The sequence below is a fragment of the Gossypium arboreum genome, chromosome 8 (genome assembly GCF_025698485.1).
Source record: "Gossypium arboreum isolate Shixiya-1 chromosome 8, ASM2569848v2, whole genome shotgun sequence".
Lineage (NCBI taxonomy): Eukaryota > Viridiplantae > Streptophyta > Magnoliopsida > Malvales > Malvaceae > Gossypium > Gossypium arboreum.
This window is the reverse complement of record NC_069077.1, coordinates 4,825,853-4,842,495: the sequence shown is the minus strand read 5'-3', so window position 1 is coordinate 4,842,495 and position 16,643 is coordinate 4,825,853. Positions and strand designations below refer to the sequence as shown.

Genomic DNA, 16,643 nt, shown 5'->3' with positions numbered 1-16,643 from the left:
TGAAATTTAATCATTCTTATATAACCTAAAAGAATAGAGGATTATAATTGAAATTTAACCAATACTATTTCATGTAAAAAGAGAGAAAAGGAAATATACTAGACAAATGTCATGTAAAGGAAGGCCCTTCCTTCCTTCCTTTTCATCTATAATAGTATAGGTGAAATTAAAATATTCCAATTTTAACTTTAATTCAATGCAATTAAAAAAGTTATAATAATTTTATTCTTTAATAAAAATAAAATAATATAGATTTATTTCATTCCGAATTTGTATACAAATAATATATATTCACATATTTATTTATTTTAAATGGTTAATGCATCATTTGGGATTTAATTTTGGCAAATGTTTTCAGTATTAGAACTTGAATTTTTTTAAATTAGCCTTTAAATTTAGCAATTGTTCTTACATTGAGATTTGAAATTATTTTATCTAAGTTAGTCCTAAACTTGATAACTGCTCTCACATTAGGACTTAAATTTTTGTTTTATCTAAGTTAACCCTAATCTTGACAATTATTCTCACATTTGGACTTAATTTTTTTTGTTTAACTTAATTCTTGATTTTTTTTAAAAAAATTAGATAATTAAATTTTAAACCCAATATGATAATAATCGATGTGGAAGTTAAACAAAGACAGTATTAACCCTTTTCGAGAACTTAGCAACATATGTCCAATATAAGGCCTATTAAGCCCAAATTTTATGCTGCATAGATCTTCTATGTATTTTAGTTTTTTCTTCCTTAAACCCTTGAAGAATCGTGAACCAAAACCCCTCTGCCCTCTCTATAATTATCAAAATCTAATCAAAATCTCTCAAATAAATAAAAGTTTCGAAGTTTGATTTACAACCCAAAAGGAGATGGCTCTTTTACGAAGATTCAATACTATTCGTTCTCTTTATCAAACCCTTGGGATGCATCAATCTTCTTCATTCCTGTAAGTTCTCATTTACTTCTTTGAAATTTCTACTTTGGGTCCTTCAAAAAGAAGGAAAAAGAAACCTTCAAATGTTTTGATTTATGGGTTTGTCTTACATATTTTAGAAATTATAAAATGCAATGTTTGGTTACTGAGAAATGGAGGGAAATTGGATAGAAAATAGAAGAATATCCATTTTTTTTATATATTGAAGCTTTGATTTTTTTTTTCCTACCAGAAGCTCAAGAAGCTATTCCACTGGGTTTTCAAATGGTAAGTAATTTTCACTTTGTAAATTTCTACGGAATCTGATAAGTTTACTTTATAACATGAGTTAATTTTCATATGCTACCAAAAAATCGATAAACAAATAGAAAGTATTTCTTTTGATCATAAATTTATATGCTTTTCATTGTTCTCAGTATCTCAATTCTACGGCCAAGGTGTAACTTCTTGCTTATATAAGACACAAACTAATGCTCTTCCTTGGACATGTAGAAACACACTGACACTTCGTTCAACCATGGTAACATTCTGAAGTATGAAATGCATAAATTAATTTATTTTTTATTTTTATTAGACCTCTTGATGCTAGATGCTGAGGCAGTTAATGTGGCATCTTTTTCTTTTTTTCTTTTTTTGATTTTAGGCTGCCGAATTGTTGATCTTTTTGAATGACAAAAAGTCCTTATCCACACAAGCGCCTACACAAACACGGAAAGTGGTTTGTAACACCTAAACTGCCCATATTCTATTTTTATTCATTTCTATTCAGGTTCAGAATGATTGTTATTTCCTTCATGGTGCCTATTATGATGCAATTTTTATGCATATATGTTTTTCTGATTTGTTCTTAGTTGGACCGTAGATGGAGGGAATTTATAATGGTGTTCTATTATTCTATAATCAGGTTTACAAATTAATTTAAGCCTATGCTGGCATCGTTTTTAATTTCAGGGAGCTCAAATTTCTATGACTAGCCCTGGATTTGTGTATGAACCTTATGCACTTCGTGAACCGATCCCGTTTTGGAAGAGGTTAGTCTGACTTTCGTGAAGTTGTTATCAGACCATGCTTAAAAGGAATTCTCCTAAAAGCGCCTGTAGCACTATATTGAAAGTCAACTGTTTATTTTATTCAACCCAATATTTAAGCTTTTTTTGTTGGACAGGATCGATATTGTGAAGAAGCAGATAAAAAATGCTTGAAACTAAATTGGGTGGTTGTCTTTTCTGGACATAGCTATTTGAAGACAAGGTTAATAAATTTCAAGATTTAGGGCGAACTAGAATTTTAAAAATGGCTTGGTCGCCATGTTAGAACCGGTCCAACTTCATATTGTGTTGAAATTTAGAAAATCACTCGGTTCATTCTCATTAGACTTACATCTTAGTATGCAGCCTTTTCAACTTATTTTCACATACAAATCATTAATATGCATTTTTCCTCAGATGTCTTCTAATCTGTGGTGTATCAGGTATTTTACAAGAACCGGTTGGAGACAAACAAAAGAAGATATCAAGTCTGAGGTACTTTATCCTGTTTATTCTAACTCAACTTTATAATGTTAAAAAATCTTGCTTTATGTTGCCATGACCATCCTTTTGCAGCGCCATCTGGACAGGATATATTATTTTTCTGAACAATCTCTCTTCTCCTTTCCTTTATAATACCGTGAATACAAGATAATAATAATGTGAATCATATTCAAAATGCATTGTAGAAATGAAGATATAGACTAGAAGAGATCCACTGCATCATTGTCTAGCGAAGTTACATTCTAGTTTCTTGTTTGCAGCTCAAGAGTGCCTATGCAATTGCTAAGTTAAGGAAAACGGGGTACTCAAAACAGAAGTTCTATAAGGAAGCTGTAGAATTATACAAAGAGGTATGCAGATCCAATATCCTGAATTTGCTATTACAATTATATTGTTCACTCTCTTAAATTTATTCCATTGATGTTCTTTCTCTCCATTGCTGAAACTACTTCTCATTTCTCACAGATAAGTACTCTAATAGCAAATGGTGACAAAACATCATTACGGAAAGCAGTTACAGAAAATATGTTCTCTGTATGTCTCTGCTCCTTCTACATGTGGTCATTCTGTTGGTTTTCTAAACTTCTCGTGTTTCCTCTTTTTATGGGTTGGTTAGGCTACTAACAGCATATTGCTTTCTAATTTATACCTAATCCTGCGTGATTCATCATTTGATATCTGATAGGCACTCAAGAATGAAATTAAGCAAAGGGAATCTATATGGAGTAAGGTTTACTGGGAGTTGGTCGAACCTATTGTTAAAATACGAACTTTGCGAGCCCGATTGGTTAGTACCCAATTCATTATTTCTTTGAAGGTGTCATTGACCCAATACAATTTTAGGTCTTGCATCTTGGCATGGTAACTAAAATATTTCAATCAGCATAATGAATGCTGTCTGTATGCTTGCAATATTCAAGTCAGACCCTTTATATAAGATTGTGATATAGTTTTAAATCATAAAGAATATTTTATAGAATTGGAGGAAAAATATAGATTAAAGTCCTAATCTTAATTAATTACCGGTGTCACCTTTTGTTTATTCTAACTAGTGGCTTGTCTTTTGGTGTTTCTACATTACAGATTGGTGTTGATAAGAATGACCTTAATAAAGCTTTCATCCAACTTACTCTCGAGTTCCTGACTAAGGAGGTAAACTGATCCTACTTCAATTTCCTACACATCTTCATATTGTTACATGCTTGTCAATTAGATATCGATTAACCTATTTAAATCAGAACATGGTCGATCCATACTTTGTAGATATCCATCCTTGATATGCTGCCTGCTTATATGACATTGCAGCCATATCCTTTGTCATTTATGGGATGAACTTTATACTGTATTATTGATGGTTCTGCAACAATTGTAGAAGACCACTTGTTAATATCATTGATCATGGATTGACCTTGATATTTTCTCTATTGTTTTGGCAGAAATTCGAAGCATATGATTCTAAAGGCGCTGTTGTTGCTGGGGATAAAACTAAGGAGGTATTGTTCATTATTCTTCTATATGATGTCGACCCTTGATTGTTTCCTCCCTTTTAAGTTCTCCTCCATTTGCTCGGTTTAATTTTTTGCGACATTCTGACTTCACTCTAGAAGACTTAAAATTCGAATTGCTTAAGAATCTATTTTAAGTTGGTCAGTTAGATACTTGGAGATTCTGGAATTAACCTATTTGAAAAGATATACTATGTCAAAAAAAAAGGACTGTGGAATGAAAAGGCATTCACGAAACGTCGGGCGCACTTAGATGGTATACCATTGCCACTCCATATTCACATGCATTATTGTCTGCGTATCCTGTATCACAGCTGATACCATGACTATGTCTGACTTCCTCTGCTTCGAACTATGCATGTAAAAATCTTGTCTCTGTGATCTGCAGGTTCTTGTCCGTTCCATCTGGGTATTCGAGAAGTCTCTCTTTCATTCCGGGTCTCACTGGCGTCTCTGCGGACGAATTAAAGTGTGAGCCAACTATTATTTACTGCAAAGTTCAAACTGATATTTCTGATGGCAATAACGAATAATTTACGCTTACCCGATTTTGTTTGCCGAACTTCTTGTACATTAATTCTATGCATATTGATAGATTCAATCCATGGAGTGATTTCTTAAAGGACTAAAATTGATTAGCAGTTCACAGTTTTCAGAATGACATATATTTCAGGATCTGTAACTTGCCTCAATCAAAATATGGAAAAGTTTTAACTACTTGAGCCAATGTCTATTGGATAGAGTAATAAGGTCTTTTGTTTAAGGTTTCAGTTTGAATTTTTTGATATTTTTCATGTCTGGGTTCAGGTTTTAGTTATTCCTCCTTAACAATTTTGTGTTGTCTCCAAATTTATGAATATTAGATTATGATATACTCATTATGTCGGTGAAAATAGAATTATATAAGTATGTTTATAGAAAAATTGATATGATTAATAAATAAGGATCGGTTGAATGATAAAATACAATTATTAAAAATAATAGACATTTTAGTTTAAATCCTATTATTTTTCTGTATAAAATATATGAAATCACAAAAGTAAAAAAAATATATATATATATATATATTTGAAAGAATATAATTTATTTTGTAAAGTAAAGTTTTTAATCATTACTCGAACGAATTTAGTATTAGTAGAGATGAATAAGTTTAATATCTATAATTATTTTAAATGTTTTATTTATAAAATTATACAAATTAAGTTATATTTTTATGAAGTTTTTATTTTTTATATAATAACTCGATAAAATTTGATTATAATAAGATTTGAATCGAGAACATTATGTATGATAAATTTGTCACCCACTTCGGACTATATACATCATTAACTTGAGAAGAAAATTGAGGTTAATGTATCAAAATGTATCCTTAAACCATTTCAATATATTCAAACAATCTCTTATATTAAGCTTGTAATAAAAGAGGCCATAATCATTAAATCCATTAATTTTAATTAAATTAAATTTTTTATCTTTTAATTTTATTTTTAAACATGTCATAATTTTATTAATTACAAATATTTAATCTAAATAATTTACTAAGCTTAATATATCAAAATTTAAAATTAAAAAAAAAGGAAAAGGAAAAGAAAATAGCATCTACTGGAAAATTGTGTGCCTGTATAATGATCTTGGGGTTCGTGGGTGTCAATAATATTAATCCTAATACTTACAAATTATTCATCAATTAGATGAATAGAGTTGATGCTATTTTTAAAGAGTTTTAATCCTTGTAACTAATAAAATTATGACATATATAAAAATAAAATAAAAGATAAAAGAATACTTTAATTTAAAATATTTATTTATTTAACTCCAAAATAAGTATAAGGGCTTGTTTAAATTGAGGGGCTTTTATTATTTTTAGCCAAAACTTGATCATTTTCCTTTGGTTAAAACATGAGGTTAGTCCTTGCACTTTGACAAAATTTGATATTTAGCTCATGTAGTTAAAATTTTAAAAACTAAGTCCTACTTTTTTTAATTTAAAAATCTTAGTTCAATTATTAAAATTTTAAGTATTTTTTGCCAAAATTTATCAAATTGACAAGTTGATTAGGTTGTTCTCATGTGACGTGACATATGATTGGAAAAAATAAACATGTTAAGTTGACAAATTTTAATGAAAACTACTAACGGAGATAATCACTAAACTAAGATTTTTAAATAAAAAGGTAGGAGGATTGAATTTTTAATTTTTAAGATATAGAGAGTAAATTTCAATTTTTTTCAAAGTACAGGGATTAACTGCATATTTTAAACATTTCCTTTTTATCAGGAAATAATGCGCGGGAAAAAGCTTAAAATAACTTAAAGAAAATACAAAATCAATAAATGAATTCTTACAGGCAAGCTATCAGACTCGCTTTGCCAGTGGTCTTCTGCTTGATTCTCTCGTTCATTATTTGTTTGGTTCCTGAGAAAATATTGGATTTTGCCTGTGGAATCAAGAACAAACTGAGAGCTTTATCGGTTGCTTCAAATTTCGTAACTATTACTGCTTTGGTACATTATATTTTCTCTCTCATCAACGATCTTAGTTTTTTTATTTTATTTTTCATCAATTTCTATTGATATACAACATCAATCTGATCTGTAATTTTATTGAATTTCATTCTATTTGAGCAACAAATTTTTTGAATTTAAATTATTTTATTTTGCTCTTCTTTTCTTCACTGAATATTATCTCAAAGTTTTATGTTGAAAAGATGTTTAAGGTTTTGCCTAAATGAAGTGCTATTTCTAGCTAATGAAATTAACTCAGGAGCAAAGTAGTCTTCCTGGTTTTTAACTTGGGATGATACCATGAAATAAGCAACACTTTTGCTTGGCATGTTTTGCATATATCCATCAATAAATACACAAATATTCAGAAATGACTTCATTGTTTTACTTTGGATGATAACAAATACTTTTGGGGTGGCAAACCAATTCTAATGGCGGCATTTCTAGTAACCCAAACTTTAGTGTTTACTGTGTTCTTAGATTGCAAGAAATATAATAGTCAAATTTTATTTTATTTAGCAGGAGAAAGAATTGGAATGGGGCAAAAGCTTTAGAGCTTGAGAAAAATAAACCATTTTGCCCGAACCAGGTGTGTATGATAAAAACCGATAAAAGTACAGTGGAAGCTCTTATACTAATAATTAGATTGTATTTTGTTTCTCTACAAAAAAAAGATGAGCAAATTAATCTCTGTACATTAGAACAAAAAGTAAATTGGTCATTTTATTAAAAATTTTATCTATTTTACTATTAAATATTGGTCATTGTATATCAATATGAGGTACATGTGGCACATTATTTCGTTAGCTAAGTTAATTTTAACAATAAAATGTATGAAATTTTTAACAAAAATGATTAATTTACTATTTAATTTAAGGCACTCATTTTTAATAGAAATGATAAAATACAATTTCACTTCTAATACTGGGTTCTCCATTATACTTTTACTGATAAAAACCATGTTTTTGAGTTATAATTCTTTAGCTTGTATTGTGTGTTATGTTAGGTAATCAGTGGTAGAATAGTGCATTGCATGTTTCTCCATTTCACCTTCTACATGGTTATAATTTGCTATTTTTATATCTCTTATGCTTGAGGGTAAATGAATTATACTTAAAGTCAGACATATATTGCATTTGACACTTATCTATATTTGCATAAAATGTATCCAATATTTATCTGAATTCGAAGATATATACACATGTAAGTAAACACATCTGTCTGCAGTTTTTATTCTCAAACTTTGAACAATTCAATAACAAACTGGCTTGTATTAATATATATTATCTATATATGCATGAAATATTATTATCATCTATATATGTATATGAATGATCCACATGTAAGTAAGCACATTTTATTAAAAGAAATTAAAGGTAAAGTTCCATGAGTGATTTTTAAAGAAAATAAAAGTCAAATAGTTTAGTAACTGAAATTGGCAAAATAGTCTTCAAATCATTTTCTCCTTTTTTTGAAAAAAAAAATTATTTGTACTAACAAGTGGAGATTAGCCATATTTCACCTGCAATTTTCCTTCTGCCTTGATCATCCTATAAAACATATAACTTCAGTTTTTTTTTTTCAAATTAAACTTTTGGTTATATAATAATCCACCATGTCTTTGATTATTCATCTTGTTGTCACACATGGCTGCCTCCATCCATGATTATGATGATGATCTTGATGATGGCTCATAACCTGCTCTTGACATCTCTTCAAACCATCTTCAGTCACTCTATGTTTCCATGATTCTTCAACTTTCTCTTCTTTTTCTTCATTGATTTTAGAGGAAATATCTTGATCATTATGACTTCTTAACAGATGCAATCTCAACCGACCATTTTCCCTGACAGCATGTAAAATATCAGGTCTCGGTATTTTAACCTCTGTTAACTCCAGTCTCCCATCTTTTCTCACCGGTTTTAGGTAAAAACATGGCTGCCCATTTTCATTCAATGAAGAAAGTGGTGGTGGAAACAACTTACTATAATTCCTTTCTATTCTCATTTTTTCATTACTTCTTTTCTTTCTCCATCTATCCCTTTCTCTTTCACAAAACTCGACCATCTGTTGATGATAATGATGATCATTATCATCATCATCATCATCAACAAGAATCCTTCTCTCTTCACAACTCTCCAACCCTATACTCTCTGTACATGACATAAGTCCGTCAACCCCACCACCTAGATCCTCTATAAATCCTATCCCACCAGGGTCTTTCATTTTCAATGAAGGAGGTGGCAACGGTGGCGGCGGCGGAGGCTGCGATATAAGTTTAATATCATTGACAAGTACTAATGAAGAGGACACAATAACATTTGGATTAATAACCCTAGGTGTTTCATCATTGAAAATCAACCCTAATCCACATTTAGAAAAACGAAGATAATTACGAGAATTCATACTAATGTTTAATAAACCAAAAATAGTACTTCAACATGAATTGTGAGTAGTAATAATAAAGCATTGATACAAGTAAGTTTTAGTGCAAAATAGTTGAAAAAAGAGATGAGAAGAAGATGAAAATGGAAATGGAAAGAAAAAGATCATATTCATATGAAAATAAACGAAAAAAAATAAAAATAAAATTATTTTAATTTTTTAAAAAAGGATTTGAGGAAGAAGAGAAGGAGATGGGGTTATTAATAACATCCTCAAGCCAAAGATAGGGAAAGAAAAAAAAATTAAAAGAGAAAACAAAAATTAAAGAGAAAATATGGTGAAGAGTGTGCCAACGTGAATAATAGAGTAAACGGTGCCGGGTCCCATGAACTATTGCCTTAACCTTCGGTATCATCTTACCATTTATTATAATAATAAATTATTTAGTTTCATTGATTTCTTCTTATAATTCTATAGTCAAATTAATGGGATGAGCCATTTGGCAATGGCTGCTAAAGATACTTTGGACTTGAAGATGAGTTTGAGATATATGTATGTTTTTGAAATTAATAATATAATTTTTGAGAATTTTAAAATTAGTTATATTATATATTGTATGTGTTTATTATGTATTTAACATTTATATTAGTATGTCATATTTAAATGTGGAATGTGGATATTTTAAGAAAGAATTTGTACAACATAAAACCCCATAATGGATTGCCTTGTAATTCATAAATTTACAAGTAAGATGGAATCTTTGTAGTTTAATATAGTGTTAAAAGAAACGTAATTTACACTGACATTCACTCGGATTTAATTAAAATAACAAAACGATAACTCCATTTTTAACTCATTTATTAAATTTTAGAAAAATAACAAATCAGTTGGCATATCTCAATCCTGACCCAATCTGGGTCTGATTCCCCTTCTCCTTCTTCAAATGAAAAAAACCCCAGATAAAGTGTTCAAACAGAAGTTAGGAAAAGAAAAAGTGAAGTGATTGTTGCTGAGAATAAGCACTTAGAGTGAGCTTAACCCGTTTAAGGTAGGTACAGGACCTGAAATGTTATTTCATTGTACCTCTAAACGCTCAAGTTCAACAAGGTTCTGAAGATCTGAAGGACGTGTACCTTGTAGGTTCTGATGACCAATTTGGATCCGAGTGACGCGCTTGTACTCTGAGCAGAAAACGTGTTTCCTGTTGCATGGATCCGGGTCGGTTCACCCGAGAGATTCGGGGGGACCGAGGGTCTTCTTAAGGGCTAACATGGCAGCAACATCGTGGCTTGCAGTTATCTGGGATTTAATAGAGATGAAAGTTGATGAGTTTTATTTTATTGTACTAATTTAATTTGAAATTTTTTTAAATTAAATTGAATTAAATAAAATTTAAGTCGAATTAAATAAACTTTTTAAAGTTAAATTAAAAAAACAGCTATATTAAGACGTTGTCGGCAATATGACTAAATTTCAAATTAAAGAACATAAATAATTAGTATGAACTCTCAGTCAATGGTTTAAAAGTCAATGTTTACACATACTCTATATTGATTAACGAATTTTCTAGAGAGGGATTGCTTGATGAAGCATACTAGTTGTTTAGGGGTATGAGAGACAATGATTGTTTACGTAATTGCTGCTCTTAGGGACTTCTTCAAAACAGCTATACCTCGAAGGCAACAAAACTTCTTAAAAAATAATGAGTAAGGCTTTTCTACAGATATATTAATTTTTATATTATTTCTGGATCTTATTTTACGATTTAATAAATTAATTTTGATCTGAAATATTTCACAAATAGTGTAAAGGTTGACATTTGTGAATGTGAATCAATTTGTTCGTATTGTACTGTCATGATTTCATTCTTCACTTTTATACTTAATTTTTATAGTCGATGGATTTTAGATATTAGAAGTAGAAGCATTTGTGAGTTCATTGTACCTTGTCTAAATTGCGTTTGGTTTAGGAAAGATAGAAAAATAAAAAATGCAGGGTAGGAAAGGTGAACCAATTTGATTGTATATGTCATGAAATCAGTAAATATGAATCAAAATGGAAAATGAAAGTCACTAACAAGGGAACGGTAAGCATCTTTTGCTGTGACAAGCCCTGATCCGACCAACACCACCCACAAATATCGGGCCCAACATTGTTAGAAGAAGGTCGATTACCCAAGATTCGGTGACACCATATCGCCATCAAGAAAACTTGCTAATTTCAAGTCATTAATTCAAGTCATCTCAAGTGCCTTTAACAAGTAGTTCCAAATCAACATACGATAAAGCACGATTGTAGCCATGCAGTGATTTCACTGCAATATCTGATTTTTGTTAGTGTTGAAAACCCTAATTCAAGATTGAATTTTTTAAATTAAGCCGCTCAAAATCGAGAAATTAATAAGTCAAACAAAGAATTAATAAATTGAACCAAATGGTAATTAAGTAGATTAAATTATTTTGTAAATAGTACATGGATTAATTTATAAGGCGAGTATAATGAAAATTTGATTGAAACTTTATACATGTCCCTGATAACAATTTATCATGTCCTTCAAAATAATTATTCCATGATTAAAGTTGAATTAGTAGAGGTGGGAGAGAGAAAATAAAATTTGCTTCATCATCTTTTCTTCTTCACCGTCCCTAGCAAAGAAAAGAAAGAAAAAGTTTAGGTATTTTCCTCCATTGCCGTGAGCTTCCAAGGTCTCTTGGTAAGTGGCTTTTTCTTGTAAATTTTAGTAGATTATTAGTATATACTAATAGACAATTACAACTCAAGCCATGAATTTAGAAATTGTTTAGTTTATTTAGATGAAACATTGATAGAAAGCTTGAGAATGTTTGAGCCTAAAGGCTTAAATTCATGCAAGCTAGTATGAATTAAGTTTACGGTGGAATAGGTTAATATTATAGTAGAAAGTGTCAAATTAAGCTTATATAAATTAATTTTATTTCATTAGGGACTGAATTGAATAAATTTAAAGTTGTTAGAAAATTTTGTTATAGATTGAAAGTATGAGGTCCCTAGTAATTATATGTTAAATTTTAAATTGATAATGAATATTGAAATATACAAGCATTTCAGATAATAGAGTTTTAGAGACTAAATTGAATAAATGCATAACATGTTTAAATTGAATATGTGATTAACTGAATGTGTGATTTAAACTTTGTATTTTTATTTTAATCTATCGAATGTAGCTAAAGACGAGACCGAACCATTGAGAGATAATGGGAAGGCAAAAACCGTTGAAGACTTGCTATTTCGGTTTGTACCATCATAATTTGTTTTTCTTCTAGTAAATTTTAATTAGGTAACTAGTCTTGTTAAGTTGCTAGTGGCGTATGGATACAACTATGTTTGAATGTTTCGTATTAAATGTTGACTTAACAGATAAGTTTAACAAGTACATTTATGTATATGAAATTTATTATGGTGCTAAAATGATTAACTACTTGGTTGTCATATTGAGAAGTATGTGGTAATACATGTATTAATATTGTAAGAGTATGAATTTGCCCTATTAAACGATGCTAGACATGGTTAAGGTATAGTTGGCATGTTATAGGATTGCATATGTTATTGGTGGTAGCATTCTGGCACTACGATGCAATTTATTTTGGCATTTCAGTACATTATATTATGTGGAGTGTTTAAAGGATCAATGCGTTTATGCCTAATTAACACCACGATGCTTACTATGGGGTGTTATGGGATAAATTCACGTACCCATACTTATGTTTGCATCTAGTTAATAGGGGCTATAATTAAATGTTTATTATGCTTATTGATTCTGGAAATGATACATTATTCTTATTCGTAGATAAATGTCCTTCTGATTTTGATAAACGAACATCATTATGATTCTGATTATATTAAGTTATTCTGAAAATGATTTCTTTTAATGTCATAATAATATTTTTTATTTTAATTAAGTTTATTTTAAATTATGTTAGTACCACTGAGTAATCAATACTCAGAGTACGGATTTGTCTGTTTCTATGCACAGGTTTCATAGGTTTTTAGAGTGATCATTAGTTGTCAGCTTCCAAGCGATCAATACTTAGGTCAGCCATCTAATGTAATGTTTTTACTATCTCTAATACGTGTGGCATGTTTAGGAAGTATTTTGGAGTTCTTATGAGATTTTGTTTATATATATATATATGCTCATATTATGGTATACTTGGTAAGGTGACCTACAAAGTTTCCAAGCTTTGCTTGGTAGCTAATTATGCATGGTTGTACAAGTTTAAATATGTTAGTTGATACGTTTTGTTTAGTTGTATTGGATTGTATGTTTGGATAATAATTGATGTTGATTATGTATGTTGAATAGATGATTATTGCGTTAGTGATACGATTAAACATGTTTTTTGTATAACTTACTATGGTTTGAATGCTTGAAAATTGGTAACTTTTGGTCATTTTACTGTTTAATCTCGAGATAGGAAGAACAAGTCTCAAGATCATTAGAATAAAATTTACCTTATTTGTACTCAACTTTTAACCTTTTAAATATAGGGATCAAATTTAAAAGTTCATTAAAATACAAGGACTGGAGAAAAATTTTAACCATTATATTATGTGAATCTTCCTCATCGCTTCTGATATAAAAAAAGTCTTCGGCCCATACGGATATCACATTTGGAACACTGAGGACATAAGCTACTTTGCCAGTGCCGTCGCCGTTTGTGGTTTCGTTTCAAGCTCGGCTCTTATATCCACTTTGCTTCATTTCAAGATATGGGTAAGCTTCATTCTTCATTAATTTTCCGTTCAATTGTTAATGGCGGAAGGAATCCTTCTAAATTCCACTCTTCTTATTCTTTTAACACCATTGCTTCCCATGTAAGGGAAAAGCAAAAAAAGCATGATAGTTTGGATAATGTTGATGATGCTTTTTTTTTATTTAATAAGATGATTCACAAGTACCCAATGCCTTCTGTTGTGAAATTTAACAAATTATTAGGAGCCATTGTTCGAATGAAACGTTATGGCATTGTTGTTTCGATGTGTAGCCAAATGGAACTATTCGGAGTTTCCCATGATGTTTATACTTTGAGCATCTTGATTAATTGTTTCTGTCAATTAGGTCAAATTGATTTTGGGTTTGCTATTTTGGGGAAAATGCTGAAGTTAGGTGTTGAACCTACTGTTGTAACTTTTTCCACTTTGATTAATGGACTTTGTAATCAAAGTAAGATTTCTCAAGCTGTGAGTTTGTTTGATGAAATGATTGGAAGAGGGTATCAACCTGATTTAATTGTCTACAGTACCATGCTTAATGGGTTGTGTAAGACCGAGTATACCGATCGAGCTGTTAGGTTTCTAAGGATGATAGAAGAAAGAGGTTTTGAACCCGATATTGTAGCATATAATACTGTTATTGACTGTCTTTGTAAGAATAGTTTACTAAATGAGGCTTTCGATCTCTTCTCCGAAGTGAAGGTTAAGGGCATTAGACCAAATATCGTTAGTTATAATTGCTTAATTCATGCTACTTGTAATTTGGGCCAGCAAAAGGAGACAAGGCAACTTTTGAATGAAATGGTGGATAACAATATTTCATGTGATATTGTCACATATAATATATTGATCGATGCACATTGTAAGGAGGGGATGATTTATAAAGCTGTAGATATCGTTGATACAATGGGGAAGCAAGGCATTGAACCTAATATTGTCACGTATAATATATTTATTGATGCATATTGCAAAGAGGGAATGGTTTCTAAAGCTATAGAAACCATTGACACAATGAGAAAGCAAGGTATTGAGCCTAATGTTATCACGTATAATATACTGGTTTATGCATATTTTAACAAGGCAATGGTTACTGAAGCTGAAGATATTGTTGACACAATGATAAAGCAAGGCATTGAGCCTGATGTTGTTACCTATAATGCAATAATAAACGGCCATTGCTTGCAAAACCAAATTGGTAAAGCTAAAAGAGTATTTTCGTTGATGATTGAGAAAGGTTGTGCACCTGATATACTTAGTTACAACATCATGATCAATGGATATTGCAAATCTAAGAGGTTGGACGAAGCAATGGAACTTTTTCATCAAATAGCTCAAAACGGACCAATCCCTGATACAGTGACATACAACACTCTTATGCAAGGTATGTGTCAATTTGGGAGAGTTATTGCTGCATGTGAACTTTTCAAGACAATGCTTGCTTCTGGGCCAGTTCCAAATCTAGTGACCTGTTTGATTTTGCTCGATGGTTTATGCACAAGAGGTAAACTCGAAGCGGCATTGGAACTTTTTCGAGCAATGCAGAACAGTAGGTTGAAACTTAATGTTGCATCTTATAATATCTTAATTGATGGCTTGTGCAAGGCTGGGAATATTGAAGTTGGAAAGGAATTATTTCATAAACTCTCTGTCAATGGTTTAAAACCTAATGTTTACACATATGCTATAATGATTAATGGATTCTGTAGAGATGGAATGCCAGATGAAGCATACCAGTTGTTTAGGAGCATGGAAGATAATGATTGTTTGCCTGATAGGTTCTGTTACAATGTAATGATCCAAGGATTTCTTCGAAACGGCTATACGTTAAAGGCAACACAACTTCTATCAGAAATGGTTGGTAAAGGCTTTTCTGCAAATTTGTGCACTGCCACTTTAATTTTGGATCTCATCTTACGATCTAATGATTCAATTTTGGTATGAAGTGTTTCAAAGATAGTGTAACGATCGTCACTTGTGAATGGGAATCAATTTGTTCATAACCAATTGTACTGCTGTTATAAGTTAAAACCTTTTGGAAATTACAATGAATGCTAAAGTTATATTTTCAGTTTAACTTGATGTACTTTAAAAGTATGAAACAAATGAGTGTTATAACCCATGGTTCACTTTTCAAATACACACACGCACGCACACGGACGCATGTGTTTAGAATGATTTTATGAAATCAAAGCAGCCCGCTGATCCATTGGAGACCATAAGTTGATCTCAAGCTGATGTAGCATAAGGAGCTGCAGGGAAAACAGAATTTGTGAACAGCCAGCTATGATGAGTTGTGTGGGATGATTCTAATATTGATGAAGCTTTATGTCCTGCTTTTGTTAAAATGCTTTTAGAATCTTTTGAGGGTGTTGTTATTTGGATTCTTACATTTTGAGTTTCATTTAAAATGGATTGACTTCTTTCATTTGAGATTCCTTCCATTTGCTTGAGGTAAGTATTGAATCACATTTTGATATTTGATGATCTTGACTGGCTTCTTTTATTGAGTTCCAATGTTTTATCATTTGTAAAAGGTATCCCTTTTCGGTGTCTGGTTTTCTGAACTGGATCAAGAAGACTTGCTTTTATGCGTTTAACCTATCAGATTGTATTAGTGAGATTATATCTATATGCAGATGTAGGAACCATGTCCTTTTAAAATTGTTAATTTATGGGGTCAAAACGATTATTCTCTATTGGATGGATAGGGAATCCAAAATATCTCCCCAAGTCTTCCATGATTCTAATACTCACATTTCTTTGCGACTTGTGAGTTACACGTATTTGGTGAGAAAACAATTGTTCACTTCGAAGTTTGGAGAACATGGGCTTGAACTACTAATACAATAAGAGGTATAGTCACGAATCTCAAATCGTAGATAATAAAAATAACATAAAAGATATAAAAGAAAATTTGTTGACTTCGAAAAACTTAATACTCTATGCTAACTAATCCAAAATATTTCTCAGAGTGTTAAGGAATTTTTTTATTCATTTTTAAAAAATAAATTAATGGCATACAATTAATCTTAA

The 16,643-nt window shown here is 30.7% G+C and overlaps 3 protein-coding genes across 4 annotated transcripts; 2 read left to right on the top strand and 1 right to left on the bottom strand.

The window, feature by feature from the left end:
- The first annotated feature begins 713 nt into the window (after positions 1 to 713).
- Positions 714 to 4,599, top strand: LOC108468165 (uncharacterized). Of its 2 annotated transcripts, none has more exons than XM_017769040.2 (12): positions 714 to 943; positions 1,167 to 1,198; positions 1,348 to 1,451; positions 1,575 to 1,649; positions 1,883 to 1,962; positions 2,403 to 2,454; positions 2,724 to 2,813; positions 2,929 to 2,997; positions 3,149 to 3,250; positions 3,547 to 3,615; positions 3,900 to 3,956; positions 4,357 to 4,599. In XM_017769040.2, the coding sequence occupies exons 1-12, from the start codon at positions 867 to 869 to the stop codon at positions 4,441 to 4,443; spliced, it is 894 nt and encodes a 297-aa protein (XP_017624529.1). In that variant the 5' UTR covers positions 714 to 866; the 3' UTR covers positions 4,444 to 4,599. The 2 variants fall into 2 exon arrangements, with proteins under 2 accessions (XP_017624529.1, XP_017624528.1); XM_017769039.2 differs by having other exon boundaries at positions 1,164 to 1,198.
- A 3,503-nt stretch (positions 4,600 to 8,102) lies between these two features.
- On the bottom strand, positions 8,103 to 8,879 carry LOC128296481 (uncharacterized). The gene has a single exon (XM_053031726.1). It carries the CDS (start codon positions 8,877 to 8,879, stop codon positions 8,103 to 8,105), a length of 777 nt encoding a protein of 258 aa, XP_052887686.1.
- Positions 8,880 to 13,504: 4,625 nt separating this feature from the next.
- Positions 13,505 to 16,094, top strand: LOC108469670 (pentatricopeptide repeat-containing protein At1g12300, mitochondrial-like). Its single transcript, XM_017770646.2, has 2 exons — positions 13,505 to 13,611; positions 13,957 to 16,094. Exons 1-2 carry the CDS (start codon positions 13,608 to 13,610, stop codon positions 15,549 to 15,551), a joined length of 1,599 nt encoding a protein of 532 aa, XP_017626135.1. The 5' UTR covers positions 13,505 to 13,607; the 3' UTR covers positions 15,552 to 16,094.
- Positions 16,095 to 16,643: the final 549 nt, after the last annotated feature.

What these genes read in the sequence shown, in the direction of transcription:
- LOC108468165 (XM_017769039.2), top strand. Translation starts at nt 867, where the DNA reads ATGGCTCTTTTACGAAGATTCAATACTATTCGTTCTCTTTATCAAACC. An exon ending in CATCAATCTTCTTCATTCCT is followed by an intron (nt 944 to 1,163) that starts GTAAGTTCTCAT and finishes TTTTCCTACCAG; the next exon opens with AAGCTCAAGAAGCTATTCCA. An exon ending in TTACAGAAAATATGTTCTCT is followed by an intron (nt 2,998 to 3,148) that starts GTATGTCTCTGC and finishes GATATCTGATAG; the next exon opens with GCACTCAAGAATGAAATTAA.
- LOC128296481 (XM_053031726.1), bottom strand. Translation starts at nt 8,879, where the DNA reads ATGAATTCTCGTAATTATCTTCGTTTTTCTAAATGTGGATTAGGGTTG.